This window comes from Peromyscus eremicus, chromosome 16_21 (assembly GCF_949786415.1).
Source record: "Peromyscus eremicus chromosome 16_21, PerEre_H2_v1, whole genome shotgun sequence".
Classification (NCBI taxonomy): Eukaryota; Metazoa; Chordata; class Mammalia; order Rodentia; family Cricetidae; genus Peromyscus; species Peromyscus eremicus.
The window spans coordinates 10,144,651-10,165,508 of NC_081432.1; the positions used below are offsets into that span (position 1 = coordinate 10,144,651).

Sequence of the window (20,858 nt, forward strand, 5' to 3'; positions counted from 1 at the left end):
GTTCATGTCGTTAATGTCTCCGTTTAATGTTTAAGCACATATGGTGATCAAACTGACTTTTTTTCTGTCATAAATGAGAGGTGATGGTCAAATTTTGAGGTGGGCTTTGTGGGTACTCTAAATGAGAACAAGCTGACTGTATATACAGAGCTCATTTGTCACTGGGGCAGAGGGAAGATCTTAGGTATACCCTATGGATGGCTGTGGGTAGGAGAACTGGAGATGACTGACTCCCTGGCAACCACGTTTCTTGTAAGAGTCGTAAGAACAAGGATTTGCTTTCTCTGATGGTCCCTGACTTAGAATTGGGAGCAAGTCTTTGGGAAACTATGGGTACCCAAGCTTTACCCATCCTGAGTTGAAGCCACAGAAGCTGCTATATAGAGGTATGGGCCATTCTCATGGCACCCATGGCCTGGCCACCACTGGTTTGCATGCTGCATTTCTCATGTGCCCTTGTAAGAAGCTAGCCAGTGAGGGAAGGCTTAAGAGCAGACGTTCAGTATGCAGGGCTCAGCTGTCTTGGTGGCCACCAGTGTTGCAAGAGCACCCTGGTCTTTTTGTTCTGTGTCATGTACTGAGTGCGTTGGACATGCAGGGTACTAGTAGAAAGCACATGGCCACCGTGACAGAAGCAGAAGCTGTTTACAGTTCCTGAAAGGTGCTTTGAATCCAAGAGCTCTGGTGCCCAGCCCAGGCCAAGAGAACCCAGGGACTGAGCTGATAGGTCCCTCCTTGAGATGATGCATAGTTGCTCTTCGGTCCCAGAATAGCAGGATGTAGTCACAACAGCGCAGATGCTCCCATGACCAGCTTGCAAGAAGTCTAGAGTAAGCTGCCATTTACTATGCTTATGCCAGTGGGTGGGGACAGTCCACCAAACATCTAGGGTTCAGATGCCATTAGTCACCTCTGCCAGAAGCAGTGAGGATTCAAGCAGTCTTTTCTCTTCTCCAGCTTGTCACGGGTTGGGGTGGGGGCTCTGCATGGTGGTTCTCTGGGCAGTGGGCTAGTGACCAGCACAAGAGTGCTCAGTGATAGGCTGGCCATGCCCTGAAGTAGCTGGCATGAGGATTGAAGAGTTAAAGGTCCATCACCAGACAAGTCTCAGGGTCCTTTCCCAAAGTGCCTGAGAATCAGTCTGAGACAAATGGGACCAGTGACGTCCGGCAGAGGCACCTGGAAGCCAGAAAAGAATAGCTGCTCAGGACAGGTCTGGATGCTGCTGCGTCGGCAGCATCGTGACTTGGGTTTGCAGTCTCTTCTGTTGCTGCATGACAGGTTTAGAATGACCTGACGGATAAACTGTCATGATTGCTTTCTTAGAAGGAAGGTCAACAAGTCAAGGCACTGATGTCCATGTAGGGCCAGATGTCTATGTCACTGTGTACAAACACCATTGCTGTAGTTCCCTACGTCTCACTGGATGAGACCAAATTCACCAGTTTTATCCCATGCTCTTGGAATCGTGGTAGTCTGGGAAGTCAAGGGTTATGGCTACTATTTGGGATCATCTAAGAATGGTTTAGGTAAGTATTTTCTATCCTGTTTTCATAAAATAAGAGAAGGGATGAGTGGATGACATCTGGGGGCCGTTTGAAAATGAGAGGAGGAATGATACACTGGCCAGCTTTCTGTCAGTATAATAGACCCGAGTTATCCATTAGAAAGCAAAATGGCTTATTTCGGCTCATAGGTCTAGGGTTTGTAGCCTATGGTGAGGCAGGTCCGCTGCTTTTAGGCTTCTGCTGGAAGTGGGCCATATATTATAGTAGGAGTACACTGCATAGAAAAACCATCCACCTCGTGGCCAGGATCCCGCAATGCCCCGTGATAGCATACTTCTGATGAGCTAGAATCTTCACAAGGCCCATCTTAGGTTTGTACCGCTTCTCAGTAGTGTCAACTGAGAACTAGGCCCTTAACACATGGCCATTTGGAGGATATCATCAATGAAGGCAGAGATCCATCTTACAATACAAAATGCATTCAGTCTAACTCCCAAAGCATAACTATGACAACATTCATCAGAAGCCTGAGTCTCAGAGAGAACAAAGGCAAAGTGCTGTGAACCCTTACAGACATCACAAAAGTTACATACTCAAGATACAACGGCACAGTGTAGACATTCCCATTCTAAACATTCTTGAAGGCTGAAACTGGGAGGAAATCAAGAAAAACAAACAAAACCCCAAAAACCTAGCAGGGAAAGCACTAAATCCTGTAGTTATATGCCTGGCATCCAAAGCTTACTCTGTAGTAGGGCATGAGTAACAAAATACTAGGACTGTGGATTTGTTGGTTTTGGTTTTTGCCAGTCATTTGCAAAGTGGGAACCTCAACTAAGAAAATGTCTCTATTACATTGGCCTGTAGGAAAGTCTGTGGGGGCATTTTCTTGATTTGGTTGATGCGGGAGGGCCAATTGTGGGTGGTGCCATCCCCGGGCAGGTGGCCCTGAGTTGTATAAGAAAGCAGACTGAGCAAGCCAGTAAGCAGCACCACTCCTTGGCCTCTGCATCAGCTCCTGCCTGGAATTCCTGCCTTGACTTCCCTCAGTGATTGAGTGTGACTTGAGATTAGAAGCTGGAGGAAACCCTTTCCTCCCCAAGTTGTTTGTGGTCATGGTGTTTATCACATCCATAGGAAAGTAACTAAGGCAGACCGTGCCTACTCCATACTGTCTGGGCTTCCAGACTTGCCTTTGAAAGTCTGATGGAAACCCCCATGACCCTACAGTTCTTTCATTTTTCCTGCCTACCCCACCAGTGACTGCTGCCAGCATGAGTCCCCTTAGGTTGCCATCCAGTGTACTCAGGGGTCTTTTGCTGTAGCTGGGAAGAGATGCTTCAGATGCTCGCCTCCAACAGCTTCAGTGACCTTCATCACTTGATAGCAGTGACCAGAGGCAGTAGTCAGGTAGAAGCAGAAACATGCGGTTAACTTAAAAAGAAAAGGCTTACAAGGCTCATAGTTCTAGAGGGTTCATGCACAATTTAGTGTGACCATTGCTTTAGAACTCAGGTTGTTGGGGTTTCATCATAACATGGCAGGAACATGTGCTAGAGCAAAACTGTTTACCCCATAGCCAAGATGCAAATAAAAAGATAAGGAAAAGACTTAAATCCCACACTTCCCTTCAGGGACACGCCCCCAATAATACTAAAGCCGCCCACTAAGGCCCGCCTCCTAAAGTTCCATCGCCTCCCATGTTAGTTATTTTTCTTGTTGCTGTGGTAAAATACCTGATGAAAGGCAGCTCAAGGGAGCAAGGATGTATTCTGACTTACAAGTCAAGGGCACTGTCCATCATGGCAGGGGAGGCATGGCAGCAGGAGCTTGGGCTCCAATCATCTCCAGTCAAAGAGGAGATGGCTGCTGCCATTACAATCATCTTGGAGATGCTCACCTTTAGACGGCCCCAGTGATGCTCACATTTAGATAGACCCTGGTGACGCTTACACTTAGAGCGAGTCTTCTCACCTCAGTTAAGCTAACCTAGACACCTCCTCACAAATCCACCCAGAGTTCTAAGTGATTCTAAGTGATTCTAGATCCTGTCAAGTTAACAGTCAAAATTAACCATCGCATCTCCCAACACAGGCTGGAAGCCAAGCCTTTAACATGTGGACCTTTGAGGGGGCATTCCAGGTGGAAACCACAGCAGATGAATTAGATAAGGAGGTTGGAATGCTATCTCCGGAGGAGACAGTCCACCATTCACAGTTCCTGGCTTCCTGTGGTTGTCTGTTTAGCTCTTTCTTGCTGATCCTAGAGGATCTCTGAGATCTTCTGGAACTACTTTTCTACTATATGGAATACCAGATTGTGGTTTGAGCTGTGAAACATGAAGAAGGCTTAAGCATCAGCTCTCTGGGGTTTCATTGCTGCGTTTTTATTAAGTGTCTTATTTGGTCCCTTCCATGAAGCTCCACAGCCACTTTCATGAGGAGACAGCGCCTCCTGGTGGTAGGTTATAAAGAGGTGCTTGGGAAGCTGCCTCAGCCTGGTGGTGGTAGACAGGGCAGGCAGCCTGAGCCCTCCCATAGTATATTGTCACCTTTGCCTGTAGCAGAACAGAATGTGGTGTCAGCATGAAATCCCTAAACTCAGGCTGACCAGTCACAGGAAAAAAGTATCTGCAAGTAGTGGGCAGTGTAGCCTAAGGATCTCAAGGCATCCTGGAAACTTGGTTTATGCTTTATGCCAGGTATCAAGCTGAGAACCTTACACATTCTAAGTACATGCCGTCACTGAACTATGCCCCAAGCCCTGAAGGTAATTTTAATTACCAGTGATCCTTTCAGCTTCCCAGAACACTGCAGTAATGAGGTGGTGTTGATAACAGATCACTCCCTCCAGAGTTCTTAAGAACTGGCTCCTGTAAAGCATGTGCCCTGACATTTGGTATAAAAGTTGGTATGCTCCCAAACTAAGTAAAACCAAGCCATTTTTAGCAACTTTAAGGGCTATAGCTTTCTGCAAGAAAATGCTTCTGTTACCTCCTGAAACACACATATAGTAGCTAAAACACCCTCAATTCTGGGAGTGGTTCAGAGGGCATGAGCCAAGTCTTGCTTTCTCATTTGCTAAAAAAGGTGACGCGTGCCCTGAAAGTGCCCTCATCTGTCTCTAATGTTTTCAAATGCTAGCCAGTCTTTTCTAGTCGATGACAACCTAGCACATAGCAGTCACACCAAAGCCACCATAGGGATGAGAGGTCATGCCCCAAGTCTACCATAGATGCCAACCAAAATCAGCCCCCAGGCTGGGGATGACCAGAAGAAGAGCTCAATCCCAAGAGAGTGGGTCTAGATGCAGAGTTGAGCAGCAGGCACAGAGGCCTCCAGGTACTCAGCCTGGGTAGAGGCTGGGTCCAGGACAAGGGGAAATGGAGAGAGATGAACACGCTGCCCAAATGGAGCAGCTGCAGCGGTGTGTGCAGAGCTGGGTGGGGCAGCGGTTAGCCCCTTTCCCTGGTACAGCAGATGAAGTGTCTGGGCAGAAGCAGCTGCAGCAGTGTGTGCAGAGCTGGGTGGGGTAGGGTCAGCCCCTTTCCCTGGTACAGCAGATGAAGTGTCTGGGCAGGAGCAGCTGCAGCAGTGTGTGCAGAGCTGGGTGGGGTAGGGTCAGCCCCTTTCCCTGGTACAGCAGATGAAGTGTCTGGGCAGGAGCAGCGGTTCACCAGAAGCAAGGCTCCCTGGTGATCACCCAGGAAAAGGGAGGGTTGTTTTGTTTTGTTCTTTCTGCGTAGTTGGGAATTAGAAAGTGGAGACAGACATGAGGAAGATTGGTCAAGTTCTGGCCACACTCCAGATGTGTGGGTGTATGTTGGTCTCAGCTTCTTTACACCAAATCGGGCTGCCTCCTCTGAGTTTTCTTGTAAACAGGCCTTGGACTCTCCCAATTCCATCTGACCAGCTATTAACGCCCCTTGGGGGGGGGGGTGCCCCCTCCCACCTGCTCTTCACTGACCCCAGGCAAATCTACCTCATACATCTGTCTGTCGAAGTCCTTATACCCAGTAGATTTTCATGCTGAGGTCAGACCTGATCATGTGTCTTCTTAACCTATACCCTGTCGTGAGTCCCCTATGACTCACTGACCACCCAGCCTTGTGAATCCATGTGTGTAATTGGCACATATAGCCATGTGGCCCATATCTCCTGTTCCTCTAAGCCTGGCCTGGCTCTTAAGTTTCCATGGTTGCCAGGTCCACATTCTGCGTCCCTTCTCTGTGTGGGGGAGGCTCTTGGAGTTCTTCCCAGTGTACATTGAAGCAGGTAGAGGCAGATGCTGCATCCATGTCCTCAGTGTTCCTAAGCCACACCACTGCGCCTCACTAATATGAGTCCAACATGCCTGTTTTCTTCTCCCTAGGACATCATTAATTCCATGAGCAACAGCCCTGCCACCAGCAAGCCCCCAGTGACATTGCGACTAGTGGTGCCTGCCAGCCAGTGTGGGTCCTTGATCGGGAAAGGTGGCTCTAAGATCAAGGAAATCCGGGAGGTACTGCCCATCCTTGTCGCATGTCTCCCACACACTCTGTAAGTGTGCGCACTGATACTGCAGAGCCCGAAGGCTCAAAGCTGGTGTGCAAACATGACAGACGGTCCAGTTCACCAGTGAAAAATGGCACGTGGGGAACCTTGCCACATTCACCAGTGCACACCATGACCTGTGCCAAGAGTAGCCCTGCTTTGCCAAGGACAAGAACAAAGATGGGGTGGAGGTCCTTGGACAGGCAGGTTTTAGCATCTAAGTTGTGTGGCTCCAGGCACACTCTGCCTGAGAGATGCCCTTTTGTCTGTCAGGTCCTACCTCCTGGGATGACACTAAGAGCCTGAACCTGATGTGGGTTTGACATTAAAAACGTGTTACTTTAAGAAAGGCTAAGTCCTTCTCCCTCCCTCTCTCGCTCTTTTGGTTTTTTTGAGACAGGGTTTCTCTGTGTAGCCCTGGCTGTCCTGGAACTCCCTTTGTAGACCAGGCTGTCCTCGAACTCACAGAGATCCACCCATCTCTGCCTCCCAAGTGCTGGGATTAAAGGTGTGCGCCACCACGCCTGGTCCAAGTTCGGAGCTGAGGACCGAACCCAGGGCCTTGCGCCTGCTAGGCCCCCAAGTCCTTCTCTTAAGCAGGAGGGCAGCCACCCCTTCTTGATTCCTTCCTGTCCTCTTCTGTGACTTAGAAGATGCCAGGTTCATTGTGCATGTGACTCCCTGACATTGTCACTAAGGTTTGTGTGCCTCACTTGTCCTGAGGATCCAAGTAGTCACTTAATGTATGTGGTAGCCAGACATCAAGATCAGGCAAATCCCAGACTCAGGCTCCCTGACCTCCATGTGACCTACTTCCATGGAGGAAGAATTCTCGGTGCTAGAAAGAGCACTCCTGTTTCCCAGTAGACATTCCTCTACAGATTCAGGGCCCCCTGTCCAGCACACTGGCTGAGATGGAAGTCAGAGCTCACTAAGAGGTGTGCAGAGGCAGGATGGAAGGGAGAGGGGACAGGAAAGTGACATCTGGGTGGTAAGATGAGGGAGGGCACTGTGACCAGCTGAGGCCCTGTTTCTGATGAAGGGTTTTCATGGTGTAGACCACCCTGAGTGCATCCTCAAGAGCTGGAAGTGCTGTTCCTCCTGTATGTGTTCCTTCTCACAATCTGCTGTTCTCCTTCTCTGCAGTCCACAGGTGCTCAGGTCCAGGTGGCAGGTGACATGCTGCCCAACTCCACAGAGCGGGCAGTGACTATCTCAGGGACCCCAGATGCCATCATCCAGTGTGTGAAGCAGATCTGTGTGGTCATGCTGGAGGTACAGTATGAACGTCGTGGGCCAACACATGTCGCCTGCCTGCCTTGCTCAATGCCAAGCTCACTCTCTGTGTGACTCTAGCTTTGTCACTAAGGCTCCTGGGCCTCAGTTGACCTGAGGGGTCATGTAGTCACTTGGGGTGCAGGCATGAGCTGAAGGGACACCCTGGAAAGTGTCACCTGATGGTAGCCTGTGGGCATTGTCTGGATGTGAGTGGGAGAGCATGGGTGGGGGCAGATCATGAAGTTTCCACCGTGGAAGTGGTAACCACTCTGACCAGACAGAGGCAGGCGTGGTGAAGTGGAAGAGGAAGTCTCCTGCCTGTCAGGCCATGCACCACGACAGGCCTATAGGTCTTCAGACTTGAAGAGAACAACTGTCCCACACTCATGGTAGGACTTGGACAGACCCAGGAAAATACAATGTAAAAAGAAAGAGATGGGAACAGAGGGGTAAGACGGAAAAAAGGAGGAGCTGGTGGACAGGGACAGCCTCCTTAAGTTCCAGGCAAGGGTGGAGCAGACTTCACAGCAGCTTCTGCACTGTGGTCTTCCCTCAAGCTACTTCTGTGACCCTTCCCCAAAGAGGACCTTTCACCGTTTGGAGCACTGCTGACCTCTGTCCTCCCGTAGCCCAAGCGGAGGCCACTACCACATCTCCACAGAACTAACTCCACTAATCAGCTGCTGGATCATCTGCTCTGTGTAATTGACATTATGGTCAAACCTCACATTTTACTTTTTTTTTTTTTTTAATGTTTGCATAGTTTTGTTTCCCTAAAGAATTTTTTGTGAAGGTAAAGATATTTTTCAAAGTGTTATTCTCATGCAGTGTGTCGTTCCCCCCCCCGCCCCTCCCCCACTGTTCAGGGGATAGGATGGTCCCATCACAGGAGCCCAGAGGCTGAGGATCATGACTAAGGACTTGCAGCTCTTTGTACTGTCACCTGCACCAAGCAGGGAGAAGCACGTGCTGAGCTCAGTGGCAACCTTGGAGTGGCAGTGAGTGATGGTAGCCGTCGGTTCTGCAGTGGACCTCGGGGGCCGACTGCCCACTGCTCAGGACAGAGTATGTGTCCTTGTCAGAAGTTCCTGGCTGACTTCCAGGCTAAAGAGTGGGACCAACGTCTGGGGCGGTGTGTCAGAACTCACGTCTCTGGACAGTATAAGAGAAACCATGGCCACGCACACTGTGGATGTCAGCAGTGGAGACTGACCTGACAGGGACACCCCACTCTGCTTTGCATGATGCGGTTTCCAGAAGCTGAAAGGAGTGACCCACTCACCAGGAAAGAAGACCTCACAGTGAAAACAGCCTCATTTCTACCTGAAGAACAGCTAGGAAAAGGCAAAAGATGGATCCTAGACCCTACTTGTCAATCAAAGGCCTTTCAAGCTTGCTTAAGGGGTGTACCCCGGCAAATGTACTTGGGTGAAGTCTACAACGAAAGCAAGTGTTGCCTTTATGGACCTCCTACCTCCAACTCTGGTGCTTCCTGCACCCTCGAGAACAGCCTGCGTGCCTTGCCTGCCTGCGGATGTTGACGGTCTAAGCCCAGGTCACTCTTCTATGGGTGGGTGAAAATGAAACGGCCTTCTGACTGGGCACAGGGGGCTCCCGTGTCGGGAGGGAAGCAGCCTGGAGCACAGGGAATGATGCTGCTAGTATCTGGAGTACTTGGCAGAAGCAATGTACAGCTACGGTACGTGCTGGACACATGGGAGCTCTTGGCATAATCCTGTACCACAGACCTGCCGTCTGTCCGGGAAGCCTCAGCAAGCTTTCTCAGCAAGCCAGGTTTGCACAGAGGCTCTAAGAGGCATTTTTTAGGACCCCAGCGATGGGGAATATGGGCATTCCCAAGGGCCGGCTCAGGCTGTGTCCTTCGCCAACTACTGCCAGCTTCAGGCTAAGAGATACTCCAAGGTCACACCCTCAGAGGCTCTGGTACGCTGTGGTCATTGTCCTTGCAGGGTTGGCCTGTGAGATAGTTACTTGTTGCTGTAACAAAGCACCTGCTAAAAACAATGGCCACATTGCTAAGAGAAAGCCTGTATCTGGACCCAAGGGTAGTCAAGGAAAATTATAGCAGACTTCGTCATTGTGGGATCTCATTGGACCTCTGGGAGCTACCTAATTTTTTCACTGGTGAAACAGAAGGATTCTAAGGCACTGTAATGACCACTGCTATAGGATAAGCAGAGAACTTGGGTTGCTCGACATCAGTTCCCAATGTCAGCTGTGCTCAAGGTTGGCATTTTCCAGGGACTCGAGTATTTTCTATCAGAGGATGCAAGCTGCTCCTCTGTGAAGTCACTGCCATGTCTAACTTCGGACTCCCGTGGGACCATACAAAGAGGAGAGGGTGGCAGCAGGAAGGGTGGCATGCACAGCCTGTGGGGACAGCTGCTAGCAGTCCCTTCCCAGCAAGCAGGTGGTTCACCTCCCTTGGCACACCAGTGGTACCCGGCTCCTGCCTGGCTAGCCACGGGGTCTATTGAGGATGGGAGCAGTTGGTGCAGGCCTGGGGAAAGAAATGTCCATCCCAAGGAAGAAGGCAGCGAAGATGGAGAATCCGGCCTGCCTCAGTGTGCTGAGGGCAGCAGGGTCATCTCCTTTTGATGTCTCTGGATGTCCCCTCCCCTCACTGTTGTGGCCTCTGGAGCCTTTGCTGGCCACATCTAAAGGGCTGGGGGTCCCACAGAGGGGGTGGGTGTGGGAAGGCAGCCCAAGGCTGACCGCAAAGCTGTTCTAACCGCTCTCTCCCTCTCCTGTCCCTTTTCCTAGTCCCCACCGAAAGGTGCCACCATTCCCTACCGCCCAAAGCCCGCCTCCACCCCTGTCATTTTTGCAGGTGGTCAGGTAAGAGCCGACCCGCTCGCGGCCTCCACTGCCAACCTCAGCCTTTTACTGCAGCACCCGCCGCTGCCCGTTAGTGCACTCAGGTTTTCTCGCCTTCTCACGTGCACGTCTCCCACCCTGCGATGGACACAGAGCTCTCCGGCTCACACCAGGCAGTGGGTGGGGGCCTGGGGAGGCACAGCTGTGGCTCACAGCTACATCCCTTGATCACATTTCCCAGTGAGATCCCTGACTGAGACAGGAGAGACCTGCAGACCCAGGCAAATTTAGGTGTTGCCTAATAATGCCTGCCAAACCTCCTCTGTGCATGTCGCTGGGCAGCTTCGGTAGTTAGTGGGCAGAAACATTCTGGGTGACCATGGCTTGTGTTTGAATCCTCTAGAGCTATGGGAACCAGGGTTCCATTTTCCTAAAGCACATCCAAGACTTTACCATATACTCAGGGAGTGGCAGGTACCTCCCTGTGAGGAGATGAATGACCTCAGGCTAGCCCATGTCCCACTGTGGCTGGGCTCATCCCTGCTATCCCTTGTCTGCCTGAGTAGACATCCTTCCAGGCAGAGACCACATTTACAAACCCATCCTTGAGGATTTAGTGGCTGACATCCATGGCCTAGAGAAGGGGGATGGAAGGCAGGATGGGGAATGGCTTATTCTGTGGGCAGCGCTGACCAGGAAGGGGAGTGAGACTGGAGAAGGCCCCTTTCTGACTTCCTTACATGCTCACCAAAGCTCAAATGCCCACCTTATTATGTCCACGAGACCCATCCACACAGATGACTTGAACACAGACAGCCAGGGGTGTGCCCAGAAGAGCTCTGTGTCCCGTCGGCCGCGATGTGTGTCTTTGTTCAAGGGAGAGTTAAGTCAGAGACCCATAGGTGACCCAGCTGGCAGAATAGACACAGGGTTTTACTTTAGTGCTCAAAAAGAGAAAGAAAGGCATAGAGAACCATTTTCTCATCTTTCTCACATTATAAAGGAGTCTTACTGTATCTTTCTGTAGAACAGCAGGAGCATGTGGAGCATGTGTGGGTCAGACCTGTTGCCCCCATCTCCCTCCCAGCTCCCTTATTTTACGTATGTACGTATGTGTGCATGTGCATGCATGCATGCACACACACAGTCTCCTGACTCAGGTCTGCCCTGCTGTTGACAGAGAGTCCTATGCTCTGATACAGACCCAGCATGTGACACATCCCACTGTACAGCAGGTCTTGCCAGCCTCATAACCACTGAGGCTCAGGGCAGTACTTTAGACCATGCTGACATCAGAGATATGTTCACACAGCCCATTGCCAAGCCCAGCAAAGCTCCATCTCCATTGTTCTCCCCAGATTCATGGCTAGCAGACAGGTCAGTAACCAGTGTGAACTATCTCTCTCTGTCAAATCCACAATAGCTCCACAGAATGAAATGTGGAATTTTATTCAGAAGGCCCCTATCCAAATGAAAACTATGTGGCATGGAGTCACAGCCCCAATTCCAAGGGCAGAACCACTACAGGAGGGATCATGACCAGGATCACTGGGCCCCATTCACCTGTAAAACAGTCCCTAGTACCCACTACTCCAGTCACAGCAGTGAAGGTCACTGTGCTATTATGTTATCCGCGATAGTGTTAGCCTTTTAAAACCCATCACCATTGCCTTGAAACTGTCTGGTCTGGCCTTGATTGCCTTAGCTATACGTAGGGGACAGACTCATGGGAGAGTTATCCTGTGAGGAAGCAATCTAATAGGAAAGCCAAAATACAAACTCAGAAGTAAATATGTAAATTAGCTCTGGGTAGGTCCCCTCCAGGATTCCACCCCACAGGTCCAAGACTTGGGGTAGATTCCAGAAGAGGCTGCCTAGGTCTCTGACTCTTAAGGTAGGACAGATGGCGAGACCTAGACTCCTCAGCAGCTGACTCTGTAGCCGCTGTTACTTACTGGCCAAACTGAACTCCCCAGGTAGACCGTACTGAGACACGTGACAACCATGTCAAGGGACGGAAAGCTGCTAGACACTAACCCAGAATCAACTGTCACCTAGGCTGAGCTCCTGGGTTCCGCTCAGACATACAGGGCTGGGAGAGCGACACTCCCTCAGTAACACCTGGGAGATCATTCCTGGCAGCAGTTTTCCAAAAGCCAAGACTGCATCCCAGTCCCACTCCATAGAGCAGTTACTTGTCTCTTTCTCCATGAAACTGCCGTATCTTATCAGGTTCTTTTTCTTCCTCTGCTAGCACAGCCAGGCTGGCCCAGAACAGACTTTATTTTTGCTGGAACTGTGTCTATTTCAAAGCTGCCCCATGGCTGGGTCCCTGTTAGGTGGTCACATGGCTTTGAGCTCCTGAGTTTGGTTGTGACAAGAACTCTTAGCACATTTAAAAAGGAGTTGTGGGAGGGTCTGGGTCCATAGAAGTGACACGTGATCCCCAGAAGTAACCCTCTCAGATGCCCAGAGACCTCAAGGGTGGTCACAGGTCTAGACCAGCCAGGGGATGGAAGCCATGTCCTTACATCTGTGCCTCCACCAGGATGGCACAGCCCTGTCCGAAGCCAGACAGTTGTCTGTCGTCCTACCCTCCCTTGACTGTGTTGTCTGTCTGTTGTCTGGGTTGCTGAAGGGTCTGTTGAGGGCTCTGCTCTCCTGGGGTTGCAGGGTGAGGCTGGGGAGGAGCTGTGCTTGGCACAGTCACAGATGTGAAGCAAGGGAAATGACGAAACTAAAAGAACCTTGGGGAAAACACACTGGCCTTCAGAGAGGGGTGCTCCCTATGCAAAGAGATGACGTAAAATTTGGTAATAAAAACAAACTGGGTCAGTCCTGTGACTGAGTCTGACCTATTTGTTAGTACAGCTTTGGCCAAACTTGTTCTGGTCACTTTCAAAACTTCTGTTGTCATTCAAATATCTCAGAGGCTAAATCTTGCCCCACAAGTATTTGCTCTGGTGGCTGATAGTCAGTGGCCCTCTTACTGGGGGGTTAAATGGGTTATCTGTAGGCTTACAATTTTAAGAAAGTTTGAGGAAATCAGGGTTAGAAACTAGCTGGCCACAGCTCAGGGAGAGGGCCGCTTCCCAGGACTCGCCAGTTGTAATTGAGACTCCCCCACTCCATCTTAAGCAAACAAGGGCAGGTGGAGCTGTACATTGATGGAGAACACTGTCCCCAGAAGGTTCTTATCACACTAGGGTGGGTCACCAGTGGCTGACAAGCTGACTGTCTCTCTCTTTCTCCCTCTCTTCTCCAGGCCTACACAATCCAGGGACAGTACGCCATCCCCCACCCAGATGTGAGTTTTCACTCTGTCTTTCCCCTAGCCTTCTCTTCATTATTGTGTACCTTCCCGCATGTTGCTGTCAATTGCTACTAATATTAATATTACACAATAATATTAATCAGTTTTCTCCGTGTCTCTGACGTCTGTTGTATCCATATGACCTTGGATAACTTTTTAACCTCTTAGCACTAATTCTTGCTTGTGTTGAGGACTTGGCCTGATGTCAAATTGCTACAGTCCAGGGCTTCCCTCCCACACACAGGCCTAGCCTTTTATGGTCCTACCCACCCCCACAATGTGGGTGCTACATGCTGGCCTGGCAGAGTGTAGCTTACCACCTGTGGCCTGGGTGGGCAAGGCACTTCCTGTGCACTTAAGTCAGGTGACATCATCAGACTATTCTGTGAAGGTGTCCTAAAAAGGCCATTAAATGTACCTGGGCAAGCCAAAGTTGCCCTTTGAAGAGCCCAAATTGAAGCATGGATTTTATCCATGTATAAGGCCTAAGTGCTGAGAGAGAGAGAGAAAAAAAAAAGGCTTTTGCTTCTTCCATAGTTAGTAAGATGCCGAATGTGGAAGTGGACTCCTGGGCTTGAACCTATGCCTCTCTAGTGGGACCTATCACCTGTTCTTTGGCCTAGGTCTATTCAGATATCTCCTGGTGGCATGACAGTATGAGTGTATGGTCTGTATTTGGAAGATTAGAAACCTCCCAATGGAGCCTGTGGGGGACAGAGGGAGTCTGAGTCTGCCTCTTGACTCACCTCCAGTGGAGAGCTGAGGACAAAAGGGAGACCAGGGGCCACTTGAGTGACGGTGACACTGAGCCTGTAGTGGCCAAGAGATAAGGGGCAGCAGCCATAAGAGATGAGGGACCTTAGAGATGCTGGGGAAGATGAGAGAGAGGGGAGAAAGCAGGAGGGTGGAAAGATGGCCAGCCTCATAGCGTTGGGACCTCAAGCATGCCAGTCAAGTACTCTACCGCATAACTGTATTTCCAGCCAGAGCTACCTCTTCTTAACCTGATTTGAACATTTGCTGGGTTTAGCAGCTCCCCTTAGGACACTCCATGTGTGCACTGCTCAGTGCCCTGAGATACTCCAGCACTGGCAGGGGAACTAACCTGCTGCCATTCTTATGTAGACCTTGACCTTTGAGTGGGACCGGAGATAGATGTGTGTCAGGGAAAGATTTGCAGGCAGGGCACAAGGGGGTCTTTAAAATTAACTAAGTATCTGAAATATGGATTCACTGTTGTTGCATGGAAATTCCTGTAGTGAAAAATACATGCTAGGTTTTTTTTTTCCTTTTGATAAAGCAACACACAAACAATAGAGAAACACGGGTTGAAAAATCCTGCCCAGGCATGACCATACCCACAAGGCCACGTTTTGTGGTTCCTGGTTATAGACTGGCCAGTACTACTGTGTCTGAATTCATAGTCTCTCACTCTCTGATCATCATAGCAGACACATGTGCCCTTGACTACTTATATGACGAGGCCGTGGGCCTTCAGGCACCCACTAGCACGTTCACCCTGAGCAGACTATACCACTGTGGCTCTGCTCATTCTGTTTTCAGTTGGCAATGCTAAGTAGAAGTAGAGCCTATGAACTCATTAAAGACAAAGGGGGACCATTGTGGGTGGGTTACAGAAATGAATGAAGGGATCAGGCAGGGCCAGGAAATAACTTCCAGGATAGCCCAGTCTTCTTGTGATGCTGAGGCAGGCATTTCTACCCATGTAGAAAGACACATGTTCTGATGGAGATTTGAAAGGCAGGCAGGCAGGCTTTTGGGATTCACTGAAGCCCTAGACTGAAAGGGAAGCATTAGTACCCCTCTCGAAGGCTTTTGGAGAACTAGATTCAGGCTTATCAGTATTTACCCAGCAAAGCCAGATGTTCAAGGACGACCTGAGGGTGTCTTGTGGGTTTTCTGTAGGAAACTGAGGCTCTCCGTTCCTTGGGCAGTGTAGACACTGGAGGTGGTGGGGCATATTTCAGACCAGTGAGGCATGTGTGCAAGAGACAGAGCATGGTTGGTTTTTCTAGTTGATTCCGTGTCAGTCTTAGAGATTTCTCAGGATATCTTATAGATATTTTAGATTTATAGATTATTGCAGCTTAATTTAAACTAGTATACAACCATTGCTTTTACCTCCTGTGTGCTGTGAGATCTGAAGTACTTGATGATGTGGTTTGGATGTATATGCCTTTTTGACGTTCATATATTCAAACCTAATCCCAAAGGTGTTAGTATTAGGAGGCAAGGTCTCCATGAACTAATTGGGTCTTTGAGGTGCTGCCTCATGAGTGATTGATGCACTTATAAAGCATCCAAGGAACTGACTTCCCCTTTTATTTCTTTTAGCATGTAAGGACATAGCACTTGAGGTGCCATTCTGAAAATGAGCTGGTCCCTTACCACACACAACTTTCTGGCACCTTGATCTTAGACATCCAGCTTCCATGTTTGGGAGCAGCAAATTTATGTTGTTGACAAATTGCCCATTCTAAGGTATCTCGTTAGAACAACAAGAATGATCTAGTATCTTGGCTATTCATCATGAGGCGGCTTTTCCTATGGGTGTTAGTCTATTTTCTATGGCAAGATTATATTGTGAGCAAAAAGTGCAACTTCTAAAAGTGCCTTTCTATCACATACAAAATTGAAGACTTCAGGTGATCCACATAAAAGAAAAATAAAATGACCATTCAGTGATATGGGTAATGAAGGCCAGGATGATTTTTGTCTGGGCCAAGTACTAGGGAATATTTTTTTAAAGCTTAAATTTCTTAGAATGCAAATATGGCTATTGGAAAATGTGAATTGCTTTGTAGTGTAATTGAATACAAAGTTTATCTCAACTGCAGTGGTAGTTATCATTTAGCTACTTAATTACCTGAATATGCAGACCCACAAATCAGACATGGAAACTATCAGGAGAGTCATTCCTTCGGTCTGAATATGCCTTGTCTAGATGAGAACATGCGCCTTTTCCAGGCCCCATTTTTAAGCAATGCTTCAAATTGACTCTTATGTAGAAATCCACTCACCTGCCAACCCTGTCTCTTACAGTTCCTGCATGCCACTTAGGCTAGGTTTACTTAGGACTCTGGGTGCTTTCTGTGCTCTTAAGACTCCAAGACACAGTCCAGAACTGCAGAAACTGTGGCAGCATGACCAGCATAGTCCAGTACAATTCTCTGTACTCTGAAGCCTTGTGAAGTGCCATCTACCTTTACATCCAATTCTCTCAGATGGCCTCTGTGCAGCCTTAGAAAGTGCCTGCAGTCTAGAATAGCCACTCAGCAGCTTTGTGTCCACCATCGATCTTTTGCATCCAGTTCTCTGCTCCATAGCCGTGGAAAGTGTCTAGGCACCTTTGCATCCCGTAAGCATCAGTCATGTGTGGTTTCAGAAATAAAAAAGGGAGACATCACCATGTCCTGGGACACAGGAGTGACGCAGAAGGCACACAGAGCCTGGACAGACAAGTGAGCAATGGGGTGGACCGCTTGGTCCCTCATGTCTGTGTTTCTCTCACTTCCCTTGCATCAGCACAATCACACCAAGAGGGAACTGGTTTCCTCTGGAGAAAATCACAGATGGTCTCAGTTTACATGGAGTCATATCCCCTGATAAAGCCATTAAAAGTTGAAAGCATCCTAAGTTGAAAAATATGTGACTATCCCTAACAGAGGGAACATTCCATGTGGTCACGCTGCACTGATGTCAGCTCCTTCCCCTAGGGATTGAAGGACTGTTGGGGAGCTGCAGCTCATTACTGCTACCCAGCGTAAGAGAGTATGGATCATCTGTTACTAGTTCATAAAAGGATCAAAATTCCCGGTAGTTTCTCTTGGTGCACAAGAACATCCTAGGTCAGGACCGTCCATAGTGAACTTGAAAGCTACCCTCCTGGGTATGAGTCTTCTACTCGTCTTCATCTTCCAAGGCATCCCTTACTCAGCATCCCCATTAGTTAAAGGAGTGCTGAGGGCAAACGAACATGAGAATGGCAGCATGAGGGTATTGACAGAGTATGTCTCTGTACTCCATCCTGACTCGACGCTCTCACAGGGCCTGTGCTCTAACCTGCACCTTGAACCAGCCTGTGAAGTGGACCTCAGGGCCATCAGCCTCATATCACGGAACAGGATAGTCTTAGAGATCCTCTTGATCACTGAGAGGGGTGGCAGAAGTGGCATTCCACATGTCTGCCGCAACCATTAAGGACCCCAGTAAAGTGTTTGTTCTTTAGTTAGTACATCTTGAAAGTGTAGAGGCATGTAGCTGCACTGGAAACGCCCTTCGTCCTGGCATTTGAGGTAATGGTAACTTCTGGGACAGAATGCCTGCCGTCATGATGGACAGAGTGGTGCCCAGCTGCCTGCATGCTTTTCCTCCCTCCTTGTTCAGTGTCTCCCTCCACAGCCCTGTGGAGTGGGTGACAAGACCCTTCCTACTGATAGTGAGAAAGGAGCTAACAGCACTCCGTGGCCATCAGCTGCCACCATGCCTTCTAACTCTGTTCCCATCTTGGAACACGGCTCTCAGTGGGCATGGCAACTACAGTGGAACCCACAAAATTGAAGGCTCAGGTGGCCTTTTCTGCCCCCCTCATCACCTTTGTGGACCCTTCACTGCTGAGGCAACCAGTGCCTCATCCTCCCAAGCCCACATGTGACTTATTTCTATAATAAAAGCCTAAGAAGCACCATTTAAGGAAGATGAATCTGATCCTGTGCAGCCATTAGACACCAGGATGAAGAGGGATGCCGAGATGCCCCAAGAAGTCCCTAAAATCAGTCCAAGAAGCCAGTCCTCACAGTTAGCTATCCCAACAAGCTCCAAAAGGATAGACAAAGTCAAATCCCAGAGACGACTGCAAGAATAAGAACACAGCAAAGGAAGAGCAGCAAGAAACACAGTCGCCTTCTCACCAGACTCGGGCAGCCAGAGATGGTGGCCGAGTGACAGAAAGTGCCACCATCCTAGAGTCTGACTGGGGGAAGAACTTCAGTATAGCCATTTGTAGAAAAACAGAAGCCACAGGCCACAGCAACAGCCTCCTGATGCACGCCATTCAGGAAGAAGCTGAAACTGTAAGGAATGGCGAGCAAAGAAGATAGTAGGCATTTGAGTGCTATTGGTGCTTTATAATTGATAGGGCTAGCACACAGAATTAAATGCATAGAAGTATAATAGCACATCTGCTGAGGATGTGGTGTAGTGGTAGAGTATTGCTTTGCACGTACAAGGCCCAGGCACAATCCTCAGTACCAGGGTACAAGGAGACAGGCATCTGCAAGATTAGGATGTGGATGAGAGGAGTTAAAATAATGGTCGGGTCACTCCCTGTACCATCCCACTGGACTCTAGCAACTAGAGGGTTAAGATAGAGGATTTAAAACTTAAATGCCTATGTTGAGTTAAAAATGTAAAGTGGCCACTAACAGAAAAGGAGTAAGTTGCATAACACTGGTGATAGAGAAGAAAATGGATGAGGGGACAGTAATCCAAAAGTTGAAAAGTGAGAAAAAAAGGAAGTCCCTAGAAAAGCAGGACAATTAAGAAGTATCAAATAAAATGGCAGAAAATAAAAACTAAAAATTCCAGTTTAAAATAAACAAAAGACCCCAAGGCTGTCAGACTATGTATATTTTTAAGCTAAACAGATAAATGAAATTTCTCCAGTTTTATAATTTGCTTATGTTCTTTCAAGAGACACACCTGAACATGAGAAGCCCCATTTTTTAGATGCCCATCAAAAGAAACCTGGAGAGTTTGACCACCACCACAGAGGAGTCCCAGCATATTCCTCTCTCAGTGAGGGACAGGTCAAGTGTATGATCCTGATATGATTGCCATGCAAAATACTATGCCCAGCACAGCTATAGAATTCCTAAAAATCTTTGCCAAATTTGTTCATATACCTGACCATGAAGCAGATTTCAGCATCTGGAATCATAGAGGCCATACTCTTAGTATGAAGTACTTAAGGTGAAATGATAAGGAAAGGCAGCTTCGAAGAAAAATCTGCCCTTAACATTGGGGCCGGGGGAGGATGGGGAGGAGGGGGCAGAGGCAGGCAGGTCTCTGTGACTTCACGGTGAGGCTGGTCTACACAATGAATTCCAGGCCAGCTATAGCTACAAAGTGAGACCATGTCTAAAATCAAACAAACAAAAAACTGCCTTTTTTGCCCAGCACTCTGGAGGCAGAGACACGCAGATCCCTGAGTTCAAGGCCAGCCTGGTTTACAAAGGGACAGCCAGGGCTACACAGAGAAATCCTGTCTCAAAAAACCAAGCCAAACCAAACCAAACCAACAAAACCCCTGCTTTTGTTGAAAGTTCCAACAAAGAGATTCCACTAGGTGAAGAGATACATTGTATTCCAGGAGAGAAACAATTGCAGAGGAGCCAGTTCTTCCCAGATTGATGAACACGTGCAGTGAAAATCCGGACCCCCAAAAGGCCTTCTGAGGAAATACATTGTTTTAAATGTTGAATGAATGAACACAGGCCTGAAATCATGAAGGACTCATCAAGGAACATGAATGATAAAGGGATTTGCCCTTGTAAATACAAAGATTTACTGTAGGGTTACAATAATGGACACAGTGCAGTTTGGGTCCAAGGACAAGCTCGTAGCCGGACTGGACTGTTGATCTCTAGACAGTCCTGGTCTGAAGGTGCTAGGGTGAGGACACCTGTCCTGGCCAGCTTTCACTACACTCTCAAAAGAGAAGGGCCATCTACAAATACTTCCCAATGGTGAGTCATCCAACAATGGTTCTTCATGACAACCTCATGCATCAAGAACTCCATAAGAGGAAAAGGGTGGCAGGTTAGGAAAAACTACACAGGAAAATGTCTGTCTCTTGTTCCCTGGTCAGAGAAGGGTTTCAGAGAGAAAATACAAACACAGACTAGAGTTGGGGGTGCTGATAGAATGTTACCTTCTCTCAAGAGGAACATTGGAGAGGTCTGTGCAGCAGCGAATCAGCAACTAACCCTGTTTGAAAATTGGGCAGAAGATACAACTCTTTCCCCCAGTGCAGATTAGTAGGTGCATCCGCCCGAGTGGTGGGTTCACCGTCTTCCTTTCCTCGTGGCTCACTGAGCTGCCAACTTACGAGCACTTGTCTATGTTCTGCATCCTCCAGCACCCTTAACGTGGAGAGAGTCAGGAGTTCCTCCACTGTGACAGCTTGTCTCTTCCCTGTCTGCTGGATGCCTGCCTTTCTTCTCTTGCTCCTTCCTGTTTGTCCCTCCTCAATAATTTGGAGGAAAGGGTTGATTTGGCTTATATTTCCAGTTCACAGTCCATCAGTGAGGAAAATCAGGGCAGGGACTGAAATAGAAGCCATGGAAGAATGCTGCTTACTGGCTC

General features: G+C 48.8%; 1 protein-coding gene across 13 annotated transcripts in view; it reads left to right on the forward strand.

Moving 5' to 3' along the window:
- Nucleotides 1-20,858, forward strand: part of Pcbp3 (poly(rC) binding protein 3) — a 202,442-nt gene that overhangs the window by 168,260 nt on the left and 13,324 nt on the right. For 9 of the 13 annotated variants that reach the window (XM_059282473.1, XM_059282461.1, XM_059282472.1 and 6 more), the window contains 4 exons: nucleotides 5,880-6,011; nucleotides 7,190-7,318; nucleotides 10,106-10,249; nucleotides 13,425-13,466. In XM_059282473.1, coding sequence (XP_059138456.1) covers nucleotides 5,880-6,011; nucleotides 7,190-7,318; nucleotides 10,106-10,249; nucleotides 13,425-13,466 — 447 coding nt within the window. The remainder of the gene's footprint in view (nucleotides 1-5,879; nucleotides 6,012-7,189; nucleotides 7,319-10,105; nucleotides 10,250-13,424; nucleotides 13,467-20,858) is intronic. The other 4 variants (XM_059282471.1, XM_059282466.1, XM_059282470.1 and 1 more) reach the window with 1 other exon arrangement.